Genomic DNA, 25,581 nt, shown 5'->3' with positions numbered 1-25,581 from the left:
TATCTCCGGGCGGGGACTGCTCAGGAGTACGTTGTTATCAGGAGAAAGAAAACTAGCATTCTACGGATCGGAGCATGGAATGTCAGATCCCTTAATTGGGCAGGTAGGTTAGAAAATTTAAAAAGGGAAATGCCTGTGTTCATGGATGACATATAGAGCAGCACTCCTTGCCCGATGGCTGCAGTGTTTTCACTGCAGAGCTGATGGCCATATTTCGTGCTCTTGAACACATCAGATCATGCCCGGGCGAGTCATTTCTCCTGTGTGCTGACTCCTTTAGCAGCCTACAAGCTGTCGACCAGTGCTACCCTCGTCATCCTTTGGTAGCGACCATCCAGTAGTTCATCTATGCCCTGGTACAGTCCAGTCATTCAGTGGTGTTTGTCTGGACCCCAGGTCATGGAATCCCAGGCAATGAACTTGCCGACAGGTTGACCAAACAGGCTACGTGTTAACCATCTCTGAAGATGGGCATCTCTGAACCTGACCTGCGTTCTGACTTACTCCGCAGGGTTTTTCGGCTTTGGGAGATGGAATGGCATAACAGTACGCACAACTAACTGAACTAACTGCATGTCATTAAGGAGACTACAAATGTGTGGAAGTCTTCCATGCGGGCCTCTTGCAGGGAATCAGTTGTCCTCTGCTGGCTCCGTATTGGCCACGCTTGGGGGACCCATGGTTACCTCCTATGCCGTGAAGACCTGCCTCACTGTCAGTGCGGCACCTGGTTGACAGTGGCCCATCTTCTGGTGCACTGTCCCACTTTGACTGCCCCGCAACAGAATCTTGGGTTATCAGGCTCGTTGCCGCTAGTTTTATCTGACACAGGGTGTATACGACCTGGGACAATCGGAGGGCTATGCCGGCGGTGGTGTAACTACCAGCAGGGCCTCTCAAGCCGGACAGGTCTCTATAGAGGATCCAGACAAAGTGTGTCCTGTCCTGTCCTGTCCTGTCCTGTCCTATACACTCCCTTCCTTTCCTTTTCCTCCTTGTGATTGTGTGGCAGCAGACACAGTCCCCTAATGTGGACAGCAGAAGATCCTTGGAAACCAGGACAACATTGATGCACATAGGCCTTACTGCGAAGGGATGGATAGCATTCTGTAGTCGTGGTGAAGACAAGCTATCTAAGGGGTAAGGTCCTGAAATAAAACCTTGGCATGTGTCCAGGCCATGAGGTGGCAGCCACACCAGGACACTTGGGGGCTGTGTACTGATAACCCGCACCACCAAACAACACATATCACAGAAACTATAAGGAGAAGCAGCCAGATTGATCTTAAGGATCTGACCTTTGGCCTGAAAAGGAAAACCCGTATCGGTTTTTGGAATGTAAGGACGTTGAGAGAGGCAGGGAGACTAAGATAGGTTGAAAAAGAGATGGAGAACTATCGACTAGATATATTAGGACTAAGTGAAGTAAGGTGGCCAGAATCTGGGGAATTCCAAACACAAAATGGTGGAGTGTTGCTGTATGTGGGTCAAACAGGTGAGGACGCAATGCATAGGAATGGTGTAGGGCTCTTACTATCTAAAAGCAGCAAGAAGAGCTTACTGGAGTGGAAACCAGTCTCAGAACGGATAATAACCGCACGCTTTAAAACAAATGTGCGATATGTCACTGTAATTCAATGCTATGCACTTACTGAAATAGCTAAAGGAGAATTAAAAGATGCATTTTATACAGAGCTTAATGGAGTCCTTAGACAAACAAAGTCTAGGGACATAAAAATTTTAATGGGCGACTTGAACACAAAATTTGGTTCAGAAAATGAAGGGCTTGAACATATCATGGGCGTGCATGGATTGGGGATCAGGAATGTAAATAGTGAAATGTTGATAGATACATGCGCTGAACATGACCTAGTTATTGGAGGCACATTGTTTCCACATCGTAACTGCCATAAGGTAACGTGGGTTTCTCCAGACCACATTACCGAAAATCAAATAGACCACATAGTCATAAGCCACAAGTTCTGACACTCTCCGTTAGATGTCAGAAATAGAAGAGGGGCAGATGTTGGAAGTGACCACCACCTAGTTTTGGCGGAATTCAGACTGAAGATAGTGGCAAATAGAACCAAGCTCAATCACAGGTGCAAGAAAATAGATGTGGCAAGATTAAAATACCAACAGATCAAAGAAACATTTGCCCTTGAACTACAAAACAGATTCCAGGTCCTCTCCGAAGAAAACTTTATGGAAGAGGGAATTGAAACATGCTGGCAAAAAATCAAAGACAGTTATTTAGATGTGGGAGAAAAAAATCTTAGGATTTAAGGCACATCAAAGGAAGGAATGGCTCTCAGATGCTACGTGGAATGAAATCAGCCACAGGAAAGAACTAAAACTTAAGTTAAATTTTTGTAAGACAAGAGCGCAGAAGGGCGAAGTGCATAAAGAATACATGGAGGCAAACAAAAAAGTGAAAACATTGCTACGTCGAGATAAAAGGAAATGGATAGATGAGCAAGCAAAATTAGCAGTAGAGGCAGCAAGACAAGGAAATATGAAAGAGCTCTACAATATTACCAAACGGTTGTCAATGAAGAACTTCAGACATGAAGGACCAGTTAAGAACAAGGATGGGGTGATGCTTACAACTCAACAGGCACAGCTACAGAAATGGGAGGAGCACTTCAAGGAACTGTTAAATTGTGAAGAAAACCAAGAGGAACAAGTAAGAGATGCTCCAGAGGAAGTCGAAGAAGATCAAGATATAAATTTGCAGTGCCCCACAATGGACGAAATTAGGATTGCCTTGAAAACACTAAAAAATACAAAGGCTCCAGGCCTAGACAACATAGCACCGGAGCTCTTAAAAGCTGATATTGAAAATACTGTTAAAATCCTCCATCCTTTGCTGAAGCATATTTAGCTTGAAGAGAAATCTCCAAAGGAGTGGAAAAATGGTTTGGTGGTAAAGCTCCCAAAAAGGGAAATTTGCCAGACTGTAAAAATTGGCGTGGTATTACATCGTTGTCAGTGCCCAGTAAGGTCCTCACCAGAATTATTTTAAACAGAATTAAAGAATCCCTTGAAAAGCGACTGCGTAAAGAACAGGCCGGTTTTAGGGCACAACGCAGTTGTGTTGATCTTATTAACACTCTTAGGATCATTTTAGAGCAAAGCAAAGAATTCCAAGCAACTATGTACCTGGCATTCATTGATTCTCAAAAGGCCTTCGTTTCCGTGAAACATAAAGTGCTCTGGCAGGTATTGCAGAAGTATGACATACCACAGAAGATCTTAAACATCATAAAAGATCTTAATCATAGCTAATACTTGCTTCAAGAATCATGAAAGAAGGTTGTATAAATGGAAGAAGCCTGAAGATACTAGAAGGTATCAGATAGCTTATATAATGGTACGACAGAGACTTAAGAAACAGATTTTAAATTGTAAGATATTTCCAGGGGCAGATGAGGACTCTGACCACAATCTATTGGTTATGAACTGTAGATTAAAACTGAAGAAACTGCAAAAAGGTGGGAATTTAAGGAGATGGTACATGGATAAACTGACTAAACCAGAGGTTGTACAGAGTTTTTCAGGGAGAGCACAAGGGAACAATTGACAGGAAATGGGGAATGAAATACAGTAGAAGAAGAATGGGTAGCTTTGAGGGGTGAAGTAGTGAAGGCAGCAGAGGATCAAGTAGGTAAAAAGATAAGGGCTAGTAGAAACCTTTGGTAACAGAAGAAATATTGAATTTAGTTGATGAAAGGAGAAAATATAAAAATGCAGTAATGAAGCAGGCAAAAAGGAATACAAATGTCTCAAAAATGAGATTGACAGGAACTGTAAAATGGCTAAGCAGGGATGGCTAGAGGACAAATGTGAGGATGTAGAGGCTTATCTCACTAGGAGTAAGATAGATACTGCCTACAGGAAAATTAAAGAGATCTTTGGAGAAAAGAGAACCACTTGCATGAATATCAAAATCTCATATGGAAACCCAGTTCTAAGCAAAGAAGGGAACGCAGAACGGTGGAAGGGCTTGTCTTGATGACAATATTATGGAAATGGAAGAGGATGTAGATGAAGATGAAATGGGAGATATGATATTGCGTGAAGAGTTTGACAGAGCACTTTAAGACCTGAGTCGAAACAAGGCCCCGGGAGTAGATAACATTCCATTACAACTACTGACAGCCTTGGGAGAGCCAGGCCTAACAAAACTCTACCATCTGGTAAGCAAGATGTATGAGACAGCGAAATACCCTCAGACTTCAAGAACATAATAAATCCAATCCCAAAGAAAGCAGGCGATGACAGATGTGAAAATTACTGAACTATCAGTTTAATGAGTCACAGCTGGAAAATAGTAATGCGAATTCTTTACGGATGAATGGAAAAACTGGTAGAAGCCGAACTCTGGGAAGATCAGTTTGGATTCTGTAGAAATGTTGGAACACGTGAGGCAATACTGACCCTACGACTTATCTTAGAAAATAGATTAAGGAAAGGCAAACCTAAGTTTCTAGCATTTGTAGACTTAGAGAAAGCTTTTGACAATGTTGACTGGAATACTCTCTTTCAAATTCTGAAGGTGGCAGGGGTAAAATACAGGGAGCGAAAGGCTATTTACAATTTGTACAGAAACCAGATGGCAGTTGTAAGAGTCGAGGGACATGAAAGAGAAGCAGTGGTTGGGAAGAGAGTTAGACAGGGTTGTAGCCTCTCCCCGATGTTATTCAATCTGTATATTGAGCAAGCAATAAAGGAAACAAAAGTAAAGTTCGGAGTAGGTATCAAAATCCATGGAGAAGAAATAAAAACTTTGAGGTTCGCCAATGACATTGCGATTCTGTCAGAGACAGCAAAGGACCTGGAAGAGCAGCTGAACGGGATGGACAGTGTCTTGAAAAGGGGATATAAGATGAACATCAACAAAAGCAAAACGAGAATAATGGAATGTAGTCAAATTAAATTGGGTGATGCTGAGGGAATTAGGTTAGGAAATGAGACACTCAAAGTAGTAAAGGAGTTTTGCTATTTGGGGAGCGATGGTCGAAGTAGAGACGATATAAAATGTAGACTGGCAACGGCAAGGAAAGCATTTCTGAAGAAGTATAGATTTAAGTGTGAGGAAGTTGTATCTGAAAGTATTTGTATGGAGTGTAGCCATGTATGGAAGTGAAATGTGGACAATAAATAGATTAGACAAGAAGAGAATAGAAGCTTTTGAAAAGTGGTGCTACAGAAGAATGCTGAAGATTAGATGGGTAGATCACATAACTAATGAGGGGGTATTGAATAGAATTGGGGAGAAGAGGAGTTTGTAGCACAACTTGACTAGAAGAAGGGATCGGCTGGTAGGACATGTTCTGAGGCATCAAGGAATCACCAATTTAGTATTGGAGGGCAGCGCGGAGGGTAAAAATCATGGAGGGAGGCCAAGAAGTGTGTGAAATCTTATGGGACTTAACTGCTAAGGTTATCAGTCCCTAAGCTTACACACTACTTAACCTAAATTATCCTAAGGACAAACACACACACCCATGCCCGAGGGAGGACTCGAACCTCCGCCGGGCCAACCGCACAGTCCACGACTGCAGAGCCTTAGACCGCTCGGCTAACCCCGAGCGGCGGAGGCCAAGAGATGAATACACTAAGCAGATTCAGAAGGATGTAGGTTGCAGTAGGTACTGGGAGATGAAGAAGCTTGCATATGATAGAGTAACATGGAGAGCTGCATCAAACCAGTCTCTGGACTGAAGACCACAACAACATTGACCCAACAGCATCAAAATCAAGACTATGTAGAGTTTGCATGGAAAATAAAAAACAGATGTGAAGTTTTAATGCAAGTACCTGTATGTTTCAAATGATATCACATCCTTCAAGATTACTAACTTGTGTTGTACCTTTTTGGAAGAGCACTAATTATGTGAATTGTTAATGTACTCAAGAATTGGAGATAAATGGTACTGATTTATATTATACTGTATAGATAGATGATAAATCTTTTGAAGTATTTCTAACAATTATTACATGAGGTTGTAAGTGAGTTGGCTCTTAGGCGTGTACTAATATTCTGTAAGTCATGCACGATTGGCACATCGGACAGATATGCCAAACCATGGAATGGCCCAAAAGCCTGGCAATCTTTTTTTACATTTTGGGTCCAGGCTGCTTACCTTAAATCTTAGGTTAACGGGTAATAAGATAAACTGTGGTGGAGACTGCTTCTCCCCAAAATTTCATAGGTAATTTCGCATCCAACATCATTATCTCACTTTTTCCATGACTGATCTATTGAGTCTCCACTACATCAGTTTGTTCCAGAGTGTGGAGAATCATGGTTTGATGTTTAATTCTTTCGTACTTTAAGAATTTCTTTAAGTCTCTTGTTTACATATTTCTTTCATTATCATTTCATAAGAAATAACATCTTTCACTTGTCTGATTCTCTACAAACCTTTAAAAATTGTGAATAATCTTGAATACTTGGTATTTACTGCTGACAATGCAAAACAAAACAAAAGAAAAAACTTTGTCAGAAAATCATTAGTGCTAGAAAATATTTAGCTCCTCAATTGATAAGGTTTGCGTTTAACCGCACAAATAAAAAAGTACTAACCCCAAAATCCATTTAGATTTAGAAGTGGACTGTGTGAAGGAAAACCTAGTTTGCAGTCAAAGATATAATGCACACTATCAATGGATCTACATATCTGAGGCCACTTGCCAAACTTTTTCATAATTCTTCCATCACATCTGATTGTAAAGGGACTAATCTTCTATGCCATAGGTTTCACTGTTAGACGAGGATGCACACTTTGGTTCAACATAGTGATGACTTTGTTGATCCAGTTTCCACATTCCACTGATTAATGATGTTCTATCAATTTCTTCTCTGTATCACAAATGTGACAGTATCTACAATCAATATTTTCCAACTGTCTTGTTTTTACTGTGTTAATTCTTCGCTATGAGCACATATTTGTTGAGTTGTAACAGCTAGGACTTCTGGGAATGTAGTGTGGGTCATTGCAACTGTGCTTTTCATTTGCTTGAACAGCTGAGCCATTAAGACTTGAATTGCTACACACCTCATTCTTTACTTCCTGTAGTACTTTGTTTTTAATGGAATTTCCCATTATTGGCATGTTGGAGATTCTAAACCCCTTATCACTGGTGATTACTCATTAGGCTGGCATGCTTATAATATACACTACTGGCCATTAAAAGTGCTACACCACGAAGATGACAAACTACAAACGCAAAATTTGACTGAAAGGAAGAAGATGCTGTGATATGCAAATGATTAGCTTTTCAGAGCATTCACCCAAGGCTGGCGCCGGGGGCGACACCTACAACGTGCTGACATGAGGAAAGTTTACAACCAATTTCTCATACACAAACAGCAGTTGACTGGCGTTGCCTGGTGAAACATTGTTGTGATGCCTCGTGTAAGGAGGAGAAATGCATACCGTCACGTTTCCAACTTTGATAAAGGTCGGATTTTAGCCTATCGCAATTGCAGTTTATCATATCACGACATTGCTGCTCGCGTTGTTCGAGATCCAATGACTGTTAGTAGACTATGGAATCGGTGGGTTCAGGAGGGTAATACGGAACACCGTGCTGGGTCCCAACAGCCTTGTATCACTAACAGTTGAGATGACAGGCATCTTATCCGCATGGCTGTAATGGATTGTGCAGCCACATCTCGATCCCTGAATCAACAGATGGGGACATTTGCAAGACAACAACCATCTGCACGAACAGTTCTACGACGTTTGCAGCAGCATGGACTATCAGCTCTGAGACCATGGCTGCAGTTACCCTTGACGCTGCATCACAGACAGGAGTGCCTGCGATGGTGTACTCAACGATGAAGCTGGGTGCACGAATGGCAAAACGTCATGTTTTCGGATGAATCCAGGTTCTGTTCACAGCATCATGATGGTCACATCCGTGTTTGGCGACATCGCGGTGAACGCACATTGGAAGCGTGTATTCGTCATCGCCATATTGGCGTATCACCCGGTGTGATGGTATGGAGTGCCATTGGTTACACGTCTGTCACCTCTTGTTAACATTGACGGCACTTTGAACAGTGGACATTACATTTCAGATGTGTTACGACCCATCGCACTACCCTTCATTCGATCCCTGCGAAACCCTACATTTCAGCAGAATAATGCACGACCGCATGTTGCAGGTCCTCTACGGCCTTTCTGGACACACAAAATGTTCGACTGCTGTCCTGGCCAGCACATTCTCCAGATCTCTCACCAACTGAAAACGTCTGGTCAATGGTGGCCGAGCAACTGGCTCATGACAATACACCAGTCACTACTCTTGATGAACTGTGGTATCGTTTTGAAGCTGCATGGGCAGCTGTACCTGTACACGCCATCGAAGCTCTGTTTGACTCAATGCCCAGGCGTATCAAGGCCATTATTTACGGCCAGAGGTGGTTGTTCTGGGTACTGATTTCTCAGGATCTATGCACCCAAATTGCATGAAAATGTAATCACATGTAAGTTCTAGTATAATATATGTGTCCAATAAATACCCATTTATCATCTGCATTTCTTCTTGGTGCAGCAATTTTAATGGCCAGTAGTGTACATACTACCCACTTGGCCTTTCACTTTCAAGCTAAGATCATTCAATTTGTTTAAAATGATTCTTGACACACATTCTTACACAGAGGAACAGTTCTCCAATCTAGATGTTAAGATTGTTCTCAGGAGACTATTCACTAAAGTTCTTAGTCATCCTAGTTTGTTTTAATTTCTCCTATGTTTCTTTCACAGTCATAGCGTTCTGTAGACACACATAAATAGAAGGATCAACTGACAAGATTATTTCAGCCCTTGCAGTACATATTTTAATCTCAACTGTGATCTTGCCCAGTATTCATTGCTGCAGATAACTCAAGCCAACTGCGGCGTTTTGTAATTTTCTTTTGCTTTTAGTTTTTGGAGCTCATGTTTGGGTTCAGTAAATGTGTATTGTATTGAGATGGACTTTTTTGATTTAATGGATACATTCTTAATTTTCCTTGTTTCAAATAAACAGCAGTTTTGTGTAATACTGGTTCAGTGGGTGGACTGGGTCCATAACCTGTTGTTTTTGAATCTTTATTTGAACACCTGCCTTTCTTTGAAACCAAAGGAGAAAAATTTACTCTCACATAGAACTAACAGCACACAAAAACTATTACTAAATATGAAAGCACAGAAAAAAGAATGAAAAGGTCCATACCAACAGCCTGAGCAATGGTTTGAAGGTGGTTCTCTAGTAGAGGTGTGAATTCCAATTCATTATTTCCAACAGTGTCTAAACTACAACAAAATCCTAATTATGATTAATTAGTAAGACCTACAAACAAAGTGTCAGATTTTGCAATAAGTACATTCTCTGCTGAGAAAAGTTTATATACAGATGATCTGCTAATGGTAATGAATAACCACATTTTAACTGCATTGAAGCAAGATTGTAAATAACATTTTTAATGTTTATACTCACCCAAGAAGAGCAATAACAACACCAGAAATATATGCAATTAATCCTGGTTCTGTCTTTGTGGCAGTGTCAACCTCAGCATGGCAATATGGACAAATCATGTGAGTTGGCTGTGGGCCCACAGGAACCACTGTTGTGACAATTGTTGGCCCTCCTGATACTACAGGCATGCAATAAAATAGATTTATCAGCTTTGCATAAACTATCACAAAATGTAACTTGAAAACAGGAAATGACTATTGTATTGTACACATAATATGTTGATAAAATATGAATCAATGGAAGTGGCAAGTAGAAATATCAACAAGGATTGCTGCTTACCATACAGAAGACACGTCGAGTTGCAGACAGGCACAATTTACGGCCCGAGATGCTGGAGTTGGCAGTCGTGTGCACATGAGGTGTACAAATGTTGTTTGTGTCTCTCTTTCACTGGTGAAGGCTGTGGCCAAAACCTGTATGTGAGTGTCTTTTAAACGTGCCTATCTACAACTTGACGTGTCTTCTTTACAGTAAGTAGCAATGTGTCTTTTCCTACATCATCAGTAAAATAGGACCAATTCTAGTAAGCACAAAGAAATGAAAAACAATTTATCAGAGCTACACATTTCTTATGGACTGAAATAAAATGATTTACCAGATCAGTAATTCAGAAAGTAAATATTAAATTTAAATGTGTATATCTGTTCCCACATCAATTATTACCTATAATGTTTGGCTGGACATTTGATATTAACATCAGTTCACTCATTAGTCACCGACAGTATAAGATATTCTTGCAAGTTGTGGTGGAAGTACAAGCAGTATTTTTGTTGAGAGAGCAATAAAAATCTGTCTTCATTAATTACAAACCACAACCTGGACTAGTATACACTTTGAGGGACATGCTAAATCCACTACAGTTGTACTTTATGAATCTTTTATTTGGTTAAAATTGTACACACTGCCTGGGCTTCAGGATGTAGGGCAGGAGGAAAAGCAAAGAAATTGTATTCTTAATGTGAAGTACTTTGTACACTGACATCTTCCATCATTAAGTTTAATATGAGGTACGATGATTTGGCCTCTTTTATATTTTATACTATTGTTTTATAATTTTTATTTCTTGAAAATTTTATTATCCATTTGTATTACTTTAATTTCATGACAATTGCATTTTACATTGCTTGTTTTCCTTTTCTTGTTTGCTCTGTATCAGGCCTGTCTTAATTAATGCCATTCATGCAGTAATATGGTTTTAGCGCTATTAGTTGTGGATAGTTTTGAGAGAAATTGTGGTGGTGTAGGCATGTTTTTAGCTACGATTTTTTCGTTTGTCCTGCCCGCCAAACCTCGGTATTAATTCTGGCAGTAGCCACTTCAAGACATGTGTTTACTGAGGCATCTCATTGTGATTTGTGCAGCTGTCTGCTGACTGATCTTGCTGGGTGTCCACGGCATGCTGCAGGGCTGGGCATTTGTATGGTATGCTACTTTTAAGATTAATAAAATGGCATTCTATAGCATTTATGCCTCCACTTTACTTTCTTAAATCTGTGCCACACGTCCAGCCAGTCACTATTGGTTCATAGGTTACATTAGGCTGGCAATGAGAGTTTATTTGTTGATACATCTATGGCTTCTTCTGTCAGGTCCCATTTACCCAGAGTTGTACTGGTCCACTCAAAGAACCTTCTCAAGCCTCACCTGCATAGGATCTTGATAAATTCTTGTATGCAATCAAGTTATGGCCTCATGTTCACATTTATATTGACCGTTTCATGTTAATTCTATGTAGTATCCCTCTTACTTTTCCTCTAGTGTCTTAGATGGAATTTACATCGCAAAATGCATGCAATGTGTGTGAATTATATATATATATATATATATATATATATATATATAAAGATTTGTCAAGTACAGCTAGAGCAGATTTATTCGTCATGAAAAACAACCTGGACCTCTAACGTAAGTATTATTCTCTCTATGGTTATTTCACACACAGTATTCTTTTGTCCAGTCAAAAAAGAAAAAATAAGACTATTGTTAAAACTGTTTATGATGTCAGCATTAGTCTCTCTCTGATCTAAATAGGAACAGTTTCAAATCTTCTAAGGCTTCCAGCCAAATCAAGTGGCTTTAGATAGTACTGGTACTACAGCTACATAAGGATGAGGCCAGCAAAAACACGGCAACAGCCAAGGAGCATTTGGCTAAAAGCTCATTGGTGTTTACCTGTTTGACAAGGCTGGATCTCATTCAGCCGAATCGACACAAGACCATGCATCTGTGCAAGTAACAGTACAGTATACGGGCATCTGGCACATGGAATAAATTTTATATGGTTGCTGCATGGAGGTGAATTAATACCCAGTGTCAAAAAGTAACTCACTAGTCAACGTTTTCAAAGTGTCTAGTTGTCTGAAAGAAATGGGCCTTTAAAGTGTTTGCGATGAGCATAATATTCATTTCCAAGGATGAATGCTTATTTGTTGATGTTTAATTGTAAAACTTCTACTGCTTCAAATGGTTCTTGTCCATATGTCCATATAGCCTAGTGATACATCTCTTATTTGATGCTCAATCTCTATATGAGAAATACCAGCTATCTTCAACATTTTCAAAATAGTGTAATATCGCAAACCAGGAAACACTACAATGAAGGGATTGATGCTGGGACTGATGTACACTCCAATCCATAAGTTGCAAATCAGACAAATATTTATTATTATTACTACATTAAATTGCTTTTGTAGAACATTCTGGTAAATTGACATAACACTGGCTCTCATTAACAGCGTTTTCAGACTGTACATTTCAAAACAATTGTAAAATATTAATCATCTAAAGAATAATCTATGAAAATGTTAGTATTAAAAATGAAAATATAATTAAAAAGTATTTTACAATTTTCTGTCTCAATTGTTTCAAAAAGATACTTTGATGATTTTGTAATAAAAACTTAATTCTACTGAGGTTTTGTTTATATAAAACAGTCAATACACTTTGAAAAGCAAAACTGTGAATCTGGACTCTTGCAGAATTGTAAATTTTCTTAATCATGTTAATAAGACATACAAAAATTTAATTACTGTAATGTACAAATAACCCCCTACTTGAACCAAGTTTAGTATGTGACAGTGTCAGAGACAGAATACTTAATTTTGGAATGAATAATTCTCAGTTTTTGTCAAAACTGATGACATACTGTGAGAACTTATGTTTCAGTAGTGTCAAAATGAATATAAACCTGTCTTTGTTATTTATCAGAATATGTGAATGAGATCCTACATGCACGAATATCCAGTTTTTATTATTTGTGGTGAAGCAATGACAATCACATGATGATAAATGAATCAGAAGTTAAATAATAACATCATAGCTACCCACTACAATTTACACCAGCAACTGTAACAAGCTTTAAGAGTTATTTTGAAGCAAATTCACATTAGTTTTAACATTAATTTATTGTACCATTTGTAATGGGTTGTCACAACAGAGCAAAGTAAGTGGCATAGTCTGAGTTCTAGAAAAATATGAGGAGCTGCTAAGTATATGATGCTGACAGTTACTGTCAATAAAAATGGTCAAGGCTGAAGATTTTTCTTTCTCACAGATCCTACAACACCTTTACATGTGCAGCTAGTGAAGATGTCATGTTACATACCTACAAAACAGAATCTCTGTTTGGTAACGAGTATAGTCAATGGCAGACTGGGACTGTCTAAAAGCAAGAGAGATTTTTATTGTCTTACCAACAGCCAATGCATGTTTAGGTACATACATGCATCAGCCTCTTTACATGAGGGAAAATATTAGACGTACCAAGAAAGATATTACTTTATGACATGAAATACACTGCTGAAATTCTGAAAGTTTTAAAAGATGTTCTCTGTTAAACATTGATAATGGATTATAAAAATATATATTTTATTTGATCGTCACTTTAAATTTCATATATTCAATTATGTAAAGCTAACAGTCTACACAAAAATCACTGGCATTTTTTCTAAATTAATTACACTATCTTTTGGCACGTGAGGTAACACCTTTCTTATGTAAAAATATGCATTCAACGTTAGTTCTTTTGTGTGTTGCATTTACTACTTCAGTATAATATGGAAGACTGACCGCCTTTATTTTTGTTGAACAGTAGCTCAAATTTTCCATGGTGATTTGATATGTCATATCATTACAAAACAAGTACGGTAAAACTTACATGAATGCCCAGGAGTGAAGGGGCTAGATGGTGGTACTCCACCCACAGCCTGGGAGTAGCTTGGAGGTGCAGCTGGAGGTGGCCCATATTGTGGAGGTACAGGTCCTGCTTTGTTCATTTTGTTCTCTGCAAATGACAAAAATGCAAATAGACACATACAGCTTTGAATTAAAATCAAATTATCGGGACTGTACATAAATAAGATTTCTAAGGTGGTCATCTAGCTCGTAATAAGTGAATATTTCTTGTGTGACATTAGCACCAGGGGGGGGGGGGGGAGGGGGGGGAATTGAACCCACTTTGGAACTACTGTATGACTGCTTGTTACTTGAAGTTTCCTGTGATTAATGACATTTCACGAACTTCAACACAAAGGATACCAAATAAGTCAATCACACAATGTACACAATATACAACCATTAGACTTTACTGCACACCAACGTGATTCAAAAGTGAAAAAACTTCAAGAGACTTTTTAGAATAGTAATTAATACTATGTTTTGTTTGAATCTCATTGTGCTTCAAAAGGTATGATCCAATTGGTTATGCCCTTGCCTTCATCCAACAAAATCAGCTGTGGACACTTATGAAAACAGTGTTTTTCACTTACATCTACACCTCCATCCATACTCTGCAACCCACCGTATGGTGCATGGCAGAGGGTACCCTATACCACTACATTCATTTTCTTTCCTGTTCTTTGCAAATAGAGCACGGTAAAAATGACTATCTATATTCCACCATACGAGTCCCAATTTCTCCTATCCTATCTTTGTGGTTCTTGTGCAAAATGTATGACGATGGCAGTAGAATCGTTCTGCAGTCAGCCTTAAATGCTGGTCCTCTAAATTTTCTCAATAGAGCTCCTTGAAAAGACCACCACCTTCCTTCCAGGGACTCCTATTTTAGTTCCTGAATTATCTCTGTAACACTTGAATGTTGATCAAATCTATCAGTAACAAATCTAGCAGCCAACCTCTGAATTCCTTTGATATCTCTCTAATCCAACCTGTTGCAGATCCTGAACACTAAGAGTACTCAAGAACAGGTCACAATAGTGGCCTATATGCAGTCTCCTTTACAGATGAACAACGCTTTCCCAAAATTCGCCCAATAAACCAAAGCTGACCATTCACTTTCCCAGCCACAATCATCACAAGCTCATTCCATTTCATACCACTTTGTGATGTTGACTGACATACTATTAAAGCCGTATTCAAACATTACAGAATTATGTTTTTTATTCATCTGTATTAACCTACATTTTTTCCACATGCTTGTAACTCAGTTAACAGTCTGCAGTGGAGCAACCTGCAGTGGAGCAACATATCAAATGTTAGGGAATCTAACAATGGCAAATCCAGGATGGAATGTAACAATACAAGAGAAGGAAAGTTGCTACTCACCATATAGCAGAGATGCTGAGCCGCGATAGGCACAATAAAAAGATTCACACAATCATAGCTTTCGACCATTACGGCCTTTGTCAGCAGTAGGTGCGCACGCGCACACACTCACGTAAGCGCAACTTGCACACACATCTGCAGTCTCTGAGAGCTCTCTGCAGATGTGCGTGCAAGTTGTGCTTGCGTGAGAGTGTGTGTGTGTGTGTGTGTGTGTGTGTGTGTGTGTGTGTGTGTGTGTGTGTGTGTTCTGCTGACAAAGGCCTTAATGACCAAAATCTATGATTGTGTGAATCTTTTTATTGTACCTATCACGGCTCAGCATCTCTGCTATATGGTGAGTAGCAACTTTCCTTCCCTCGTATTGTTTTGGGAATCTAGTAATGTGGAATCTTATTGCTGTCCTTAGCCCATGGTTCACAACATATCATGTGAGAAATGAGCAAGCTGAGTTTTGCATAAGTGATGCTTTCTAAATCCATACTGATTTGTGGACAGAAGCCTTTTGGCATCAAGGAAATTTAGGATATTCAAACTGACACTATATATTCAAGAACTCTGCAGCAAACCAATGTTAAGGGTATTGATCTATAATTTTGCAGGTACATTCTTTTACCCTTCTTAAATACAATACTATTCTAAGGTATTGCATGCCCTTGATTGCATTGATGTTCTTTTGTTAGTTACATATCTTCATGTAGAAATGTAAATGTATTTTTTGGGGGGGAGGGGGGGAGGGGGGGGTGCATGGCAACAATGTGATCTCGTACTGCCAATTATTGCCAAATTGCTCTGCATTAACTGAGGTTTGGCATTCACTAGCTCTAATCTGAAAGCGTTGCTGGATTTTTTAGACTTTTCTTCCTATTATGCTTGTTTGCATTTAGCATCATGGTGTCCGAGCTCAAGCTCAGCTGCGAGTCAAAATCTGCAGAAGTTGATGGTCGAAGCAAATATGGAAAATTTACCACGAAGAAGGTGCCCATGCATTTCTTCACCCTAGGGGGACAGAATACTCTGACAAATAAGCCTGAGGAACAGGAGTGCTACTTCACTTGAACTGGCAAACCATAGCAAGAGGCAACGGGAGCTGATTCCAGCTCATCAGTCATAAGGAAAAGACTGTGCAATGGGAATAAGAACTAGAGATGCAAAGACAAAGCCATTTTTAACTGCTGCAATGAGGAAAATGAGGCTGGCATGGGCCAGACTGCATGTACACTGGACTAAAGAGCAGTGGAGAATTTAGGTGTTTTCAGATGAAAACTGATTTGATTTTTTTGGGGCACAAAAATAACTAGGGTCATACGTGTCCCTGTTAGAACCATACAACATAAAGAAAAAAAAGGAGTTTAAAATGACTACACACGAAGCCCAATCAACGGAAGGAAAGACAGCTCAAAACAGGAACTTTAAGTAAGTCCATAAAATACGCCATAGAGAAACAGAGGTCCTGAACTAATGATTAAATGTCCTTTGCCTTATTGCCATGACAGATAAAAAGCAAAATGTGTTTGACAGCCCATGCACCATTCACTCAAAAGGCCAATAACTCAGACAGCAAACATAAATGAGAACTTAAGTGGTTTAAAAAAGGGCATTCCATCAAGAAATGGCAAACCAACAAAGGTTGAGGGCAATGAGCACAAAGTGGTGTGGGAGCACCACTTAAAGGTGATGGCTAAAAAGACAGTGACCAATATGCAACCAAGTTAAAATGATCTCACAGCAAGAGGGCCGAGAGGAGGTTTTCCAAGCTGCTGAGAGGGGCTTAATTCACCGGAGCTTGTTCCCATGAAGCAAAGACCAATGGTGATGCCAAAGTGATAACACCTGCTGACAGACAACACAGAGATCATTGGAGGGAATAGAAGAACTAGCGGGCCAAGGTATGAGGACTACAGCCTTCACAGCAGCATCAGAGGCCTCATTTCCCGTCAGACTGATGTGACCAGGAAACCACATAAACATCACAGTGACACCATCAAGAGTGAGCAAGTGACAGCTTTCCTGGATCCATTGCACTAACGGACGAATGGTGTAGAGTACACAGAGGCTCTGATGTGCACTGGGAAAGTCAGAACAGATGACGCAATTGAATAGGCTGTGTCTCCAGATATACCACGTAACCTGAAACAGGTTGAAGAGCTCTGCTGTACATACCGAGCAGTGTTCTGGAAGCAGATACCGAAAAATGTCAGTGCCAATGACGAAGGCACTCAATATCGTGGTCAGTCCAAGAGCCACCAGTGTACACAATGGTACTACCATGAAGTTCCATGCGAAGGTCGTGAAACTTACAGTGATAGAGCAAAGATGGAGACGTGTCCTTAGGAAGTGAATGAAGGCCAAGGTGAACAAGGGCCGCCACATAAAGCCAAAGTGGTGAAGGGTTCACACCTACCAGAAAAGAGACAGGTAGCACAAAGTTAAACTGCCAGAGCAATGGCCAGAAGTGAACTCCAGGAGATAACAGAAGAGGGATGTGTCCCATTCTGGCAATCAAAAACTCACTACTACAGGGGGCAGAGGCTGGAGGATCCTGCTCCATGAGATCTACAGAGGTGTTAGCATTCTCCTTTTGTCAGTCTGCAGAGTCCATGGCAGAAAAATGGTTGGAGATGCACACCGGTGATACGGTGGTCGACCGGGCGAAGGTATCACATGGCAACACTGCCAAAGAGAATCTCAGAATCGGTGAAGGAAATGAACATTTGCGGTTGTTTGATCTCTCTGAGCCTTTCCAGTTGGCAGAGGAAGACACAGGTGTTTGTTGGCTGGAGGAAGATAAGAAGTCTTCGTGGGAGTATTCCTTCTGTCCTTTCTGGCCTCCCAGTTGTTTAGCAGGTGACTTCGCTTTGCTTTAGGGCACAAAAACAACTGGGGTCATATGCACCCAAATCAAAACTATAGAACACGAAGACAGAGACGAGTTAAAAAACGACTATACCTCAGTCCCAATTGACGTAAAAGAAGATATCTAAAAACTGGGACGTGGAGAAAAGGCTAAAAAGACACCCTACAGAAACAGAGGTCCAAAACTAAAAATTAAATGGCCTTCGCCTTATTGCTTTGGCAGATAAAAAGTAAAATGCAGTCAAAAGTCTGCATGTCATTTGCTAAAGGAGTTGATAACTCAGACGGCAAACCCAAGTGGGAACGTAAACGGTTAAAAAAAGGGCATTCCTTCAAGAAGTGGCGGGCAGTTAAAACTTTGGTGCAATGAGTAAAAAGTGGTGGGGTAGCGCCACTTATTGAATGATGATGGCTAAAAAGGCAGTGCCCAATATACAGCCTAGTTAAAATGACCACCTCCTCCTGGCAGGAGGGCAATGAGGAAGTCGTCCAAGCCGCTGGGAGAGGCTCAATAAGCCGGAGCTTATTCCCGTGAAGGGAGGACCATTGGCAATGCCAAAGGGACACCACCTCCTGACAGATGGCAACACAGAGATCATCGGAGGAAATATAGGAACTAGTGGGCTGACGTACAAAGACTGCAGCCTTGGCAGCAGCGTCAGCAACCTTGTTTCCTGGCAGACTGAATGACCAGGAACCCACACAAACATCATGGTGGCTCCACCAAAGAGTGACCAAGTGACAGTTTTCCTGGGCCCACTGCACTAAGGGGTGGGAGGTTTACAGCACACATAGACTTTGAAGGGTGCTGAGTGAGTCTGAGGAGGGGACACAATTGAAAAGTCTATATCACCGGATGTACTCCGTGGCCTGATACAGGGTGAAGAGCTCGGCTGTAAATACTGACCAGTGTGCTCGAAGCCTATATTGAAAGACACAGGCGCCAATAACAAAGGCACACCCGACCCCATGGTCAGTCCAAGCGCCATCAGTGTACCCAAAGGTACTAGTGCGAAGTTCTATGCAAAGGTCTTGAAACTGAAGGTGATCAAGCAAGGCTGGAGTAGTGTCCTTAGGAAGTGAATGAAGGCCAAGTTTAACATGGGCCCCTTCACAAAGCCAAGGTCATGAATGGTTCACACCCGCCGGGAAAGTTGCAGGTAGAGTGAAGTTAATCCGCCATAGCAAGTGCTGAAAGCAGACTCCTGGAGGCGACAGAGAAGAGGGACGCGCCCCATACTGGCGGTCAAAGGAATCATCGAAGAAGGAGGCATAGGATGGGTGCCCATGCATGGCAGTTTAACGGCATGCATACAGGCCCAAGATGTAAAGATGGTGGAAGAAACCATTTGCACTGCCAGAAAGTCATACAGACAGTTTTGCCAGCAGAAAAACGAAACCCATTGTCAATGCTCCAGTAGTTAAGACAGTCATGACATCACTGAAGATGCCGCTCAGTGAGACAGGTCTGTGGAGAACTGCAATGTATGGCAAAATTGTCAACAAAAAGGGAGCCGGAGACGCCCGGCGGGAGACAGGCCGTTATAGGGTTAATGGCAATAGCAAAGAGGATGACGCTCAGGACAAAACCCTGAGGCACACCATTTTCCTGGATAAAGGTGTCTGACAAGACAGAACCCACATGCACCTTGAAAACTCAGTCTTTTTAAAACTCCTGACAGAAACAGGGCAGGCAGCCACGGAAGCCCCATGTGTAGAGTATGGAGGATACCAGTTCACCAGCAGGTGTCATAGGACTTCTCCAAATCAAAAAACACGGCCACAGTCTGGGATTTCCACAGAAAATCATTCATGACATGAGTGGACAAAATAACGCAATGGTCAACTACAGAATGCCGTGCTTGAAATCCACACTGCGCAGTCGTTAGAAAATTGTGAAACTCAAGCTACCATACCAGCCGGGCATGAATCATACGTTCCATCACCTTGCAAACTCAGCTGTTGAGAGAGAGAGGGTGGTAGCTAGAAGGAAGGCTTTTGTCCTTAGTGGGCTTCGGTATGGGTATGGTGGTGGCTTCATGCCAAAGTCCAGGTAATGTGCCCTCTGCCCAGACGTGGTTTTACATGTTAAGCAGAAAGTACTTGCCCGCAAGAGAAATATGCTGCAACATCCGAATGTGGACAACGGATAGCCCTGGGACAGAGGATCAGGATGAACTGAGAGCATGATCAAGCTCCCTCATAGTGAAGGCGGCATTGTAGCACTCACATTTCTGAGAAGAGAAGGGTATCACCCGTGCCTCCCCCGCTTGTTTCTGATGCAGGAAGGCAGTCCGAAAAATGGCAGCCCAAGGTGTTGGAGATAGCAATAGGGTCCACGATAACATAGTCTTCTACTGTCAGGCCGGAAATTGACGAATGGATCCTGGTCCCAGAGAGCTGTCAGAAGTTGGCCCACATGACAGAGGAAGGTGTGGAACTGTTAAGGATACAGGGTACTTTTTACGACTAATAAATTCTATAGTCTCTGCTGATTACATTGATACATACATTACAAGGTTTCACATGAAAAATGACCTATATATACCAAATTTTAAAATTTGGGGCATGTATGCCACCATGTCCCCTATATTTCTGTTACAGAAACCAATATTACTCTGAAAAGAACTGAACTTTTTGTTTCCAGCAATTATACACACGATATATTGTATATGTTGGTAACAGTGCAGGTTTCTAGTGTTTGTAAATGATAATCTTTGTTAGTATTTACTTTTGTTTCACTGAAGCAGTTTGTTCACGTGTTACTGAATGTTTGTTGCCCAAGTGCTACATATATTTGTGGAAGTACATATCCTTTAGTGTGCAATAAATACGAACTATGCCAAGCATCGAGAAATCCAATAAAAGGCAATTCCGTGGTAACCACTTCACAAACAAAGCAAGCCACACTGTTGAAAGTAACCTGTGTATCAGTTCTTCAGGGAAGAAACTCCCACATGACACGCCTCCTGGTGATTCAAATTTTTGTTTTAACAATGACGCTGTTTGTAGTGGATTTTTTGTTGTTGATGTGGGCATCTTATCTTCTTTGACAAAGGAAGTGGTGAAATGTAAACAATGCGATGGTGTAGGCTGTCTGGAAATAGCTGAACAACAAAGTAGCAGGAAGGGTTCACTGTCAAAATTAGTTCTGTGTATATCCTGCAATAAATCTACCTCGAAAATGACTTCGAACATTGTGCGTAATTCATATGATGTGACATATGATGTGAATTTGAAGTTAGTGTATGCAATGCGTGCAATGGTTAAAGGAAAAAAAAGACTGCTCAAACGTTTTGTGGATTGATAGACCTTCCTCCTCCTCCCAGTAGGTTCAGCAAGTACATAAAAATACTTTTAGGTGCCTTGACAGTTGTGTCTAAAGCATCTATGAAACATGCAGTAGAAGAAGCTGTAAATATTAGTGGAACCAGGGACACTGCTGTTGCACTTGATGGGACATGGCAACGTTGAGGACATCATTCCTTGAATGGTGTTGTAAGCTCTATTTCTCCGGAGAATGGAAAAGTAGTTGATATTGAGTGCTTATCTAAGTACTGCCACACCTGTCATAGTAACACTGAATGACATATTGAACATCAGTGACCTAAGAACTATGATGGTTACAGTGGAGGTATGGAGTGTGATGGAACTCTAAAAATATTTCAGAGGTCAGTGCCTGTTTACAACATTAGATATACAAAGGTCCTAGGCGATGAGGACACTAAAGCTTTCAATAAAATTAACGAGTTCAATTTTATGGTGATATCTTGGTAACAAAACTGGAGTGTTGTGAACATGTGCAAAAGAGGATGGGTGCTAGACTTAGGAAGCTATGAAGATAAATGAAAGGAAAGTTGCTATCTGATGGAAAATCTGTCTGGACGAGGCAGATGACAGAAACTGAAATAGACCTTCTTCAGAGTTATTATGGACTGGCCATTAGACGAACTGTACCTCTGAATGATGTTACAGCAATGAGAAAAGCTGTATGGACCACCTACTTTCATAAGTTGTCTGCAGGTGACCACCCTGTTCACACACTTTGTCCCAAAGGAGCAGATTCTTGGTGTGGTTACAAAAAGCAAAAGAAAGTGGTCAAATATACCATCATAAGCATTCTGTTCCTGAGCCTGTTATGAATTAAATAAAACCAATTTTTCAGAGCTGATTGACCCAGTGTTGTGCTTAGTAAATGTATTCATGGGAGCACTCAAAATACAAATGAAAGTTTCAACCATTGCATATGGGAAAGATTACCCAAGAATGTTTTTATAGGACTAAATACATTAAAAGTTGGTGTACTAGATGCAGTGATGTGTTCCAATGATGGAGTGATAGGAAGGTTGGAAGTCCTGAGAAATTTAGGCTTAAAATGTGGCTCTAATATTGAAGATCAATTGCTTGCATGTGGAAGACAATGGGAGCATGAAGCTGAAAGATTTGCTCTTTAGGTTATCAAAGAAGCAAGCAGTGCTGAAAGAAATGCCAACAGGAAGCTTGAAGATGAAGAAATACTGCAGGATGAAGACTGTGCTTCAGGAATTTTCTGAGGCACAGTTTAATTGGAGTCATATCTTCATTTGCAATTTCCCACAAGTTGTATTTTTCAGAATTCAGGTACAAATATTTCCTGAAGTTTATAAAGCATTGCTCTATTTTTTTTTTCTGTAACTTCGATAGTCTATACTTATGTAGAGACCTAAGCTTTATTGCATAATCAACGAAATTATGAAAAAAATAACATTTTTATTAGGAAAAACATTATAAAAATTAAAATGTAAGATATGATATTTTTTATCCTTGCAATATACAAAATAGGTAGAATTAAATAGATCTAGTATCTCAGCCATCACATCATGCATATCTGGTAAATATTTGGTCTCCTTACAATGTATAAAATTGGATTAAATGATACCTCAATTTGAGGAAGTAATTTGGGAAAAAAGTGCATCAATTTCTTTATAATTTTTTTAATAAGCCTAAGAACATTAAAAAATATTCAAAATACTTTTAATTTGTTTAGACAGTGTGCTGCATTACCCGATATCAACAAAAAAAATCTGTAAAACATATACATTATAAACAGTGCCTGAAAGAAATAGGTGTTGATTTTTACATAATATTGAGCCAGAAACGTACCCTGTATCTTTAAAAGAACTAGTGAATGAAATCCAGCTAGCTGTTTTGCTATCCCGAAGAACGCGACATCACTTTGCATGCATCTGTTTATAATGAATGCAGTTTGCCATTGAAGGATGATGGTTCAAAATGCAGAAAGCATGTCTCCTTGCACGAATTGCATTGCAGCATGCCTCAGTCCACCAAGGGACTGGGAAGTAGCATGGTAAAGAGCAAGTGCAAGGAATGGAATGTTCTGCAGCAGTAAGGTGGGGTAGGACTCAGCAAACAGATAGCACATGGGAAATGGCCGCTCAAGTAGGCGTCAGAAAGAATGGGCAAGCTGGGCAGTGCAGAAGGATAGGTGCAAATGGGAATAGGTGTGCGAGGAGTCGGGAAGGAAAGTGGCTGCTCCAGTGTTAAGGCAGAAGAGGCTGGGTTGATTAAGAAGATCAGCCAAGAGGGCACCTCTCAGACAGGTTCTGGGAGAACCCCAAAGGGGATGATGCACACTAAAGTCACCAAGTAACAGAAATGGGGGAGGTAGCTGCCTAATAACCTGAAGGAAGTCTGCCCTGGTGACATCGAAAGACAGAGGGACATAAATGGTACAGATTGAAAAAGGCAGGTGGGGAAGGAAATAGTGAACTGCAACATCTTGAAGATGTTTAATCGGGGAGATGAGTTGTCTATGAACGTCATCTTGTTTGAGCAGCATGACGCACCAATGAGATGGAATGCCAACCTCAGGGGGGAAGGTCAAAACAAACCGGCAAGAAATGTGAAGGCTCAAAGAGGTCGTGAGGGTGCAATTCATTTCCTGAAGGTACAATACAAAGGGACACCGCAATGCTAAAAGCAGCTGTAAATCCTCTTTGTGGGAGTGAAAGCTGCGAATGTTCCATTGGAGGAGAGTCACGATGATGAAGAGATGAAGAGGAGTCACCTCGGCAGATGCCGAGTGACAGCCTGTGGAGAGTCGCTGCTACAGGGAACAGACGCAGGAGGATCCTGCTCCATGGGGTCCACAGAAATATCTGATCACCTATGCTGTCGGTCTGTGGGTACATTGCTGAGAAACGGTTCGGGGTGCGCACGGAGGCCAGCCGGGTAAAGGTATCATGTGGCAACACCATCAAAGAGGATCTTCGAGTCGGTGAAGGAAAAGACGGTTTTCCTTTTGTGGACTTCAAGCCTTTCCGGTTAGAGGAAGACTCTGGTGTTGTTTGGCTGGAGGGATGTACGAAGTCTTCATGGGAGTGCTCCTTCTGTCCTTTCCAGCCAACCAGTTGTGTAGCTGGTTGGTTGGTTTGTGGGATTGAAGGGACCAGACTACTAGGGCCATTGGTCCCTTTTTCCACGAACTTGAAACACTCACGAAGAATAACAACAAACAATGGAGATGACAAGAGATGACACAGGACAAGACAGACACAGATAGAGACCAGAAGAAAGGAATTAAAATCACACTGAGTGTGTCAGTGGTTGGCCGACCATAGAAACAAAAAAGGAAAGCCAACCACCAAGAAACGCACTAAAAACCCCAATCTATAATCGTAGGCCAAAGGGCAGACTCAGTTAAAAAAAAGGACAAACAGTTAGATCAAGCGATAAAAACCTCCTGCACGAATAAAACTCAAACCTAAATCTGGCATCACAACGTTATCTGATAAAAGTGCAGGAAGCGTATCAGGCAGCGCAAACATCAGCCTGAGTGGAGTTAAAATTGGGCAGCCCAAAAGATGTGAACCACCATCAAAGCTGACCCACAGCGACATAAAGGTGGGTCCTCACAGCGCAGTAAATAGCTGTGTGTTATCCAGGAGTGGCCAATGCACAGCCGGCAGAGGACAACAGAGTCCTTGCGAGAGACCCGTAAGAAGGAGTGCCACGCACCAGTAACCTCCTTGATGGCCCAAAGTTTGTTGGGTGATGGGATGCCTACATGACCGGGGTCCACACAAAGACCACAGAGTGGCCACAATGGGCCAGAGTATGGAGGAACCACTAGATAGCCATCACCAGACAAAAGCAAGGGAAGCACTGGTCGATAGTTCGTAAACCGCTCAGGGTGTCACTACAGATAACGAAGGACTCACCTGAGCAGGAGTGTATATACTCTAGGGCGCGAGATATGGCGACCAGCTCAGCAGTGAAAACACTGCAGCCAGTCGGCAATGAGTGTTGTTCATAATGATCCCCTAGAGTAAGAGCATAACTGACATGACCAGCAACCATCGAACCGTCAGTATAGACAATGTCAGAGCCTTGAAACGCGGCAAGGATTGAAAGAAAGCAGCAGCGGAGGGCCTCAGGAGGGACTGAGTCCTTCGGGCCCTGTGCAAAATCGAGCCGAAGGCATGGGCAGGGCACACACCACAGGGTTATACGCAGAGGGCCTCAGGAAAGAGGTGGAAGAGCTCTGATGCGAACCACGATCGTACACCCTGACCGGGACCGCCGTTCTGGAAGATAGACGACCGACTGAGGGAACACGAGACGATAATTGGG

At 41.3% G+C, this 25,581-nt stretch overlaps 1 protein-coding gene across 1 annotated transcript in view; it reads right to left on the bottom strand.

Moving 5' to 3' along the window:
* Window positions 1-25,581, bottom strand: part of LOC126259301 (LITAF domain-containing protein) — a 71,320-nt gene that overhangs the window by 23,208 nt on the left and 22,531 nt on the right. The window contains exons 2-3 of the mRNA XM_049955968.1: window positions 13,691-13,816; window positions 9,496-9,652 (exon numbers count right to left, since the gene is read on the bottom strand). Of these exons, the coding sequence (XP_049811925.1) occupies window positions 9,496-9,652; window positions 13,691-13,808 (275 nt within the window). The 5' untranslated portion in view covers window positions 13,809-13,816. The remainder of the gene's footprint in view (window positions 1-9,495; window positions 9,653-13,690; window positions 13,817-25,581) is intronic.

This window comes from Schistocerca nitens, chromosome 5 (genome assembly GCF_023898315.1).
Source record: "Schistocerca nitens isolate TAMUIC-IGC-003100 chromosome 5, iqSchNite1.1, whole genome shotgun sequence".
Taxonomy (NCBI): domain Eukaryota; kingdom Metazoa; phylum Arthropoda; class Insecta; order Orthoptera; family Acrididae; genus Schistocerca; species Schistocerca nitens.
This window is presented reverse-complemented; position numbering and strand designations above follow the sequence as displayed.